The 7,136-nt window shown below is 46.4% G+C and overlaps 1 protein-coding gene across 1 annotated transcript; it reads right to left on the bottom strand.

Moving 5' to 3' along the window:
• Positions 1-413: 413 nt before the first annotated feature.
• Positions 414-6,834, bottom strand: trim25l (tripartite motif containing 25, like; the record flags this gene model as incomplete). Its single annotated transcript, XM_084346786.1, has 16 exons — positions 414-1,122; positions 1,407-1,472; positions 1,590-1,658; positions 1,778-1,813; positions 2,222-2,326; positions 2,451-2,627; positions 3,292-3,348; positions 3,468-3,509; positions 3,615-3,668; positions 3,775-3,819; positions 3,913-3,951; positions 4,051-4,083; positions 4,163-4,322; positions 5,025-5,258; positions 5,380-5,475; positions 6,202-6,834. 16 exons carry the CDS (start codon positions 6,832-6,834, stop codon positions 548-550), a joined length of 2,421 nt encoding a protein of 806 aa, XP_084202912.1. The 3' UTR covers positions 414-547.
• Between the last annotated feature and the right edge of the window lie 302 nt (positions 6,835-7,136).

Below are 7,136 nucleotides of genomic sequence, written 5' to 3'. Positions count from 1 at the left end.
TTTGTGTGTGTCGTGGCTTGTCAGTCAGTCAGCGACCTGTGCGCAGTCGGAACAGGGGGACTTGGGAGAGCTCCTTGTTCTGGCCGAAAGAAAAACAACAAGTATTGTAGGAACGTTTGACCAGATGATGGTGTTACATGAAAAGTCAGCGGATCACCAGATGACCATGAACATTTACAAACTTTTATGGGAACCACAAAAGTCAACCTCTCAGTAGCACTAGAGGAAAAGTCGGGGGATCACCAAAGTCTTAGGATTCATCCTTTGACATATTTCAGTCTGGATCAAAGTGGTGAACCATCGAGTCCAGCATCACTGTAAAAAATACAATATTTGTTTCTTGGGTAGAACAGAAATTATCAATTAAGTGCATTTAAAAATATGAAAAAACAGTCATCAATCAGGTGCAACCACACTTTATACATCTTTTCAGTCAGTGTGTCCAGACAGTTTTGAATAGGTTTGATAAGCATAAACAACTGGGTTCAACTCTGTGAAGTCATGAATGTAGCATTATCCACCAATCGGTGCCCTCCAGCCTGCCTCCTCACATGGGACAGATCTTAATGCTGTCAGAGCTGGAGCTGAACTGGCCGAGGGCGAAGTCCAGACCCACCCCGACTCCACAGCCCACTCCGAAAGCAGCGTAAAGCGGCTGGGTGAAGTTGGCGCGGAAGGTGTGAAGGTGTGTCATGCTCTCTGCCACGCTGTAGAACGTCAGCGTCCCCCCCGACAGGTCCAGGTAGATGCCTAGCCGGGGGGAGTAGGTCACCGGTATGTCCTTCTTCTCGTTGTCGTGCATGGCAGCGCAGCAGGTGTCGGACAGCTCCAGGGTCCAGGACTGGGCGTTGTAACCGATCCCCGACCTGGCGTCCGAGCCCTTCCTGTTCAAGGCCCCGTAGGCTACGCCCATGGAGGAGCCGCGGCCTCTCCACTCCACCTCCCAGTAGCAGCGCTGGCCGTACAGCGGGGCCTGGCAGATCACCTGGGTCCAGCCGTCGAAGCGATGGGGAGTGTCGGGGTAGGGCTGCGCCGCCCCCTGCAGGGTGGCTTTAGTGTTGCCTTCGGAGAGAGCCAGCCGCCTGTGGGCTGTGTTGGGGTCAAGGGTCAAGTTCACAGAGTCTGAAAGAGAAGGTTTAATGACAATTATTCACATATTCTGGAAAGTTAATAATATTTGTTAAGCTTTAAAGTTCATGATGGTCTTCATGAGCTCAAATGTGACATGGCTTGCTCAGTAGCTGTTATGGTTGGTCCTTGTATTATTATTTCAGTTTCTTTGCAGTAATCATGAACAGCAATACGCACCTGGGCAGACTATATTTATCACTCTCCTGCAGCAGACATGATGACACAACTCATCTAATATCTAAAATGTAATACTGAAGTCAAACATTGAGACTCACACTGAAGGAACTCCTCTCTGCTCCTCGGTTCTGGGGCCTGGATGCTGTCGATGTTGATTTCTCTCACTGGAGAACAAACAGTGTCAGTTCACGCACATAAAGGCATTGATTTTCTTATTTATTAGCATTTTTTAATTTGTGTTTCCCGTTTCAAAATGATGATACAAAGGTACGTTAACTCACATGCAGGGAAAGCAGGAGCCTGATTCATGGCGTTGGGGAGGGGCGTGTCCAAGAAGAGACCAGGGTTAACTGTCCAATGAGAAAACAGTGTTAGACACATCTGTATTAAAATGCCCATGCTCAAGTGATAGCACTGAATGCGGCCAAAAACAATCATAATTTTGCATGTATGAAGGCAGCTATCTCACTTTCTGTAGGGGTTTCCGGCACAGCAGACATCCCCCCTGTTGAGCAGACACAAGTCACACACTTTAGACAGTTTGAAGTGTAATCAACATCTACAACTTCATGTGGAAACAGTAGTTATATTATTATTTTTCATCCCATCTGCATGAAACCAGCCACAGAAAGTGGTTTAAGACTTTCACTTTCTAAAATTAATTTCCTGGCTTCTTAAAGTGATTTAAAAATATGCAGCTACAGCAAATGTCTATTAACTACTGGCCATTAGGTTGAGCATATTGCATGCCCTGACATATATTAATATGAACTAGGATGGGGCAAAAAGGCATTCAGATCCCAATTTCATTTAGCACCTCTCATATCTTTTTATTACCTCCCTCAGAGAATATCGAGATGATATTAACAGTATAATAAAAGAGGAGAGAATGAGAGCTGGAGTCAGGTCTTACATGGGTTTCCTCCTGCAAACGGTGAGTTATTAACTGGGGTGGCTGGGGTGGTGCCACGCCGATGGGAGCGGAAGAGGCTGCTGATTGACGCCATCCGACTGAAACCTGACCACACCAGGAGGAGAGGAGCAAGAGGTGTTAGGGCATTTACTGCTTGTCAAAGATGCACTACACATGATTTGCCAGTTGGAGACAGCAAATAGCAACAATTCTGATGGGTTTTTTGTACCTCCAGTGGCTGCTGGAGCTGGAGCTGGAGCTGGGGCAGGGGCAGGAGTAGGAGTAGGAGTTGGTGCTGCAGCAGGGGCAGCCTGGCTCTGACTGGACCTGCTCCAAAGAGACTGAGACTCTCTGCGGCTCGGAGTGGGGCTGGGTCTGGGACTGGGTCTGGAGATGGTCTCCCTCACTGTTTGGAAGACATAGAGACAAAAATAAATGAAACTAAGTGAAGGCAAGTCTAAACAGGTGGGTCGTAGACTACTTCTTAAAGGGGCACTCCATCAATTTTTAACATCACTTCCATAAAGTTGTAAGACTTCTGAGAAGCAGATTTAAAAAAGAATGATCAAAATCAGAGCAGCAGAGGCCAAAATATCCTCACTTTAGTCCCTAGTGACTTAAAAACACTGTATCCTACATTTCCCATAATGCACCTGGGTATTATCTCAAATTAGACCCTATCCCTGAATGGTGAACATGCTCATCTGTAAAACTGCTTTCCGTTATAAATCTGTAGTCGACTCATGATGACATCATTGTGACGTAATCATAGTTATCTACAGCTATGCTAGCAGCTAGGTGACACAGCTGCGCCTTTCGCTAAATGCGAAGCACTCGCGCTGACAATGTGATGCTAGGGGTAATGTTTACCATGTTCATCATATTAGCTTAGCATGTTAGCATCCAAACATTTGCCCTAACTACTGAAAATGAAATATGCTGCGTAATTCAGATGTTTATTGACATTTGCATGGAAACATTTCTTGCAGTAGGAAGTAGCAGCCAGATTATTATCAGGAAGTGTTTTTGTCTTGTGCAACCTTCTACCAGACAAAGAAGAATGAACATACCTGTCTCTCTTTCCTCTCTTCTCTGTCTGTCCCGAAGTCTGGGTGAGTTTCCTCTGTCTGTAACCAGGAAGAAGAATCATTTTAAATAAAGCACACACAAGCACGCATTTTTAGTTTTCCATCCATGGTAGTGACTCACACTGCAGGTGTGAGGTTAATTTAGGGGGTTTTCTCACCTCGTGGTGTGTCTCTGCTCCTCACGTCTTGAGTTTTGAGGCCTACACATGAAGAATGATATATGAATGTCATGTTTATCAAGGACTGAATATCGAACTGCTTTTGATATTGTCACATATTTTAAAATGACTGTCAGGGTACAGTACCAAGTGCTCGTCTGTCTGTACTCCTCCCTCCAATTGAGATACTGGGTGTGGAAGCTGTGAGGCATGAAAGAAATCATGTAGATGACACCTTAGATAGTAAAGTGAAAAGATGTAGTGATGGTAGATGAAATGTAGTAAAACCTAAAGACACTGGACATACCCTGAGAACGGCTGTTTGGGTTACGAGAACCCAGACCAGAAAACACTAAAGAAAAAAAGGAAATTAGAAATTAGTTTCTCGAAACTTTGTAACACAAAGAAATATATTCAGATAAAAAAATACACAATCCAGGCTCACATTTCAAAAGCGCTCCTTTAGTCCCTGCATTGCGGTTGGCTGGATGAGATAGAAGAAGTCATTGTTAAGCAGGAAGGTTCAACACAACTACAGCTTTTGTCACCCTCATGTTGAAAATAAAAAATGTTTGGAACTTACCATCTCCCAACGTGAACATTGTTGTGTCATTGACTGGAAGAGAAAAGATAATACGATGAAAAAAAGATAAGATATGAAAATAAAGGAAGATAAAACGAGACTTGTGACAGACCTTGTTTGGTGATCTTGCTCAGCTCCTGGTTGCACAGGTCCTCCACTTTCTCCCTGAGGTCCAGGATGACGTCTCGTACGGGCTCAAAGGAAGCTTCTGGATTGACCACCACAGGGGGGAGGTCTCCAGTCTCCAGGGGACTGCACATGGACTCGCATGTCTGAAGGAAAATATGGCAGTTTCAGGATCGGGAACTGTAACTTTTAAGGCCCTTTCATTAGACAGGGTACACGCTATTATGGCTGCATTACCCAGAAGTACCCGGAACTTTCCACCACAGTTTAAAGACATGCAAAGATGAGCCAAATAAGTCTGCTGATGTTTGAAAAAGTGATGACTGTTTTGAAATGTATGCAATTTTCGTGCGCATACAACAACGAGGCCTGGAATAAACTTGTCACTCCGTCTATCATATGCTTTCTTTTGTAGCTCCATATTGACATGTCAAAGCACAATGAACAAAAAAAACCTTTGTGGCTCAAGACTTTTTCAAAATTGCTGAAAGAAAATGCTGCTAATACTTGACTGGACTACTCAGAAATGTCCAGTGCTGCAAGCTCCACCCCCAAATTTCCTTTTGGGGGTGGAGCTTCAGCAGATATTACTCAAGCAGGGACTTTTTGGGGGGTAAAATAACTTCCTGGAAACTTAGTTTAGACCTTGGTCCCTGGAGTGGAAACGCAGCTTATGCTCCATGCAGGATGATACACATCATTTATAGTAGAACAAAGGAATGGTCACTATGCAAAACTCACTTTTTCATTGCTTTTGCACATAAATATGTATCAATGCATGAGAAGAGACCATCCACCCTCTTTTTCTCTTGCTCGATATATCAGGAAAACTCCCTCTTCCATCTTACCTGCAGGTAGTAGATGTGGTCCTCGCAGCGGGCCAGGTCCTTCATCTCCGTGTCCCTCTTCTTCAGCACCTTGATCTCGGCCTCCAGGCTGTCTGCAACCTCCTGAGCCTGCTCCATCTTCTCCAGGCCGGCCTGATCCATCAAGTCCTCCAGCAGCTCCTGCAGACGCTCCACCGAGCGCTGCAGCTCGGACAGCGCCTGCTCCGTGTCGTCGTGTACCCTGCCTGCAGAACGCTGTGCAGGCACGGACAGAGACGATAAGGTGGTCATGTCTCAGAAGGGGTTATGGGAAATGTAGATTTTTATTTTGTGAAATTTGGTGCAACCCAACAATGATAAAATTCTGCTGACCGACCTTCATCACCTCCATCACCTTCTTCATGTCTTTCAGCTCCTGCTCTCTGTCTTTCAGCCTCTGCTGGTTCTCCGTCTGCATCTCCGACAGCATTTTCTACATCAAGATACACAAAGACATGAGATCAAGTCCCATCTGTCTCACACAAACACACATACACAAGCACGAGGAAACAGCTGTGCAGTGTATGTGACACAGAGGGCAACATGAGAGGGTGGAGCGTTATGAATGGATAGGAATGAAGTCAGGAATGTCCTCAGCCTGCCTGCAGCCACAGTTAGACACAAAGAAGAGAGGACGACACCTTAACTGATCACACAGAACATTGGACAGTTAGCATGAGACTATACTATTAATAGTGTAGCCTCATCTAGAAACAGCTGCCCCCTTTCTTTCTAATGTGTCTTTTAAAGAAATGTTAAGTGTTTAACAAGTCAGAACTAGTATCAGTTCTGATATTGTGTGTTCAGACAGGAAGCATAGCAAGTTTTTTACAACACACGTTACGTGTCTACGCAGCATTCCCACAACAGTAAGCAAAATCGTGTGATCGGAACTGAAAGTAATTGTCACTTGCAGCCCTAGAGGAGGAATTAGACCAGGGGTGCCCAAACTTTTTCCCTTTGGGGGCCAAAACAGGCCTCTTGAATGCCTCTATGATAGATAAAACATGATACCCCCCAACCCTTCTAGAGGACAAAACACGGCCCTCTAATTGTGACATTCTGCGCGCTAATGCTGCAAAATATACAAGTGGTGCCCTTTTTATTTTTTTCGCCCCTGCCCCTCAAACATCCTGACTCTGCCACTGCTCCAGCCTACCTGTTTCTCCAGGCGCTCAGCCTTGGTGGACACACACTCGTGGCCTTTGTGTGTGTTGCTGGTGCACAGCCAGCAGACGAACATCTTGCAGTGGCGACAGTAGAACTCCTGCAGGTACTTGTGCTGGGTGCAGATCTTCTCAGCCAGGTTGCCTGTGGGTGGGATCAGCTCATGCTGCTTCAGGGCCTTTTTGGTCTGGTGGGGCTTCAGGTGGGCTTCGCAGAATGAGCTCATACACGCCAGGCAGCTCTTGACTGCCTCTCGCTGTTCTCCTTTGCACATGTCGCATGGCACTGCTGCGGTGGAGAGCTTACCTTTGGATCTAGATGAGGAGGATGAAGCTCCCCCATGGGCTTTCCGCAAAGACTCACGCACATCAGCTTTGAGGGCTCCTTTGCGGAGCTGCTCCACAGCCTCAGCCAGCATGGTGTTCCTGGACAGGGAGGGCTTGGGGCAGAAGGTCTGGCGGCATTGTGGGCAGCTGTAGACCCCCTTGGGGTCATCTTTGCTCCAGTAGTCCTTGATGCAGCCCATGCAGTAGCTGTGTCCACAGGGGATGGTGACTGGATCATTAGGGAGATCCAGACACACAGGGCAGTTGAACTGCTCCTCTGTCCACAGTTTAGCACTCATTCTGACACTCAGTCACAATGGAAAGAAGAAGCTGAACAAATAGAGAATACAGAGGTGGTTTACAGGTGTGACTCTGAGATATCTGGCAAAAAGTAGAACAGTGGAAGAGAAAGATCCAGAGAGGTCCAGGTGCCTGGTATCACAGGAGGAAAATGCTGTCTCTCAGGTGAGAGCAGGGAGAGGTGAGCAGGGCGGGGCCAGAGCCACCAGGCAGGTCGAGCGGGGAAAACGGGTGTCGGTGGAAAACTGTTAAAAGCCATGAGAGCAAAGGTGTGAATGGACTGATCTTTTTAGCATTTCAC

The sequence above is a fragment of the Pagrus pagrus genome (assembly GCF_965226575.1).
Source record: "Pagrus pagrus genome assembly, chromosome: 24".
Taxonomy (NCBI): Eukaryota; Metazoa; Chordata; class Actinopteri; order Spariformes; family Sparidae; genus Pagrus; species Pagrus pagrus.
This window is presented reverse-complemented; position numbering and strand designations above follow the sequence as displayed.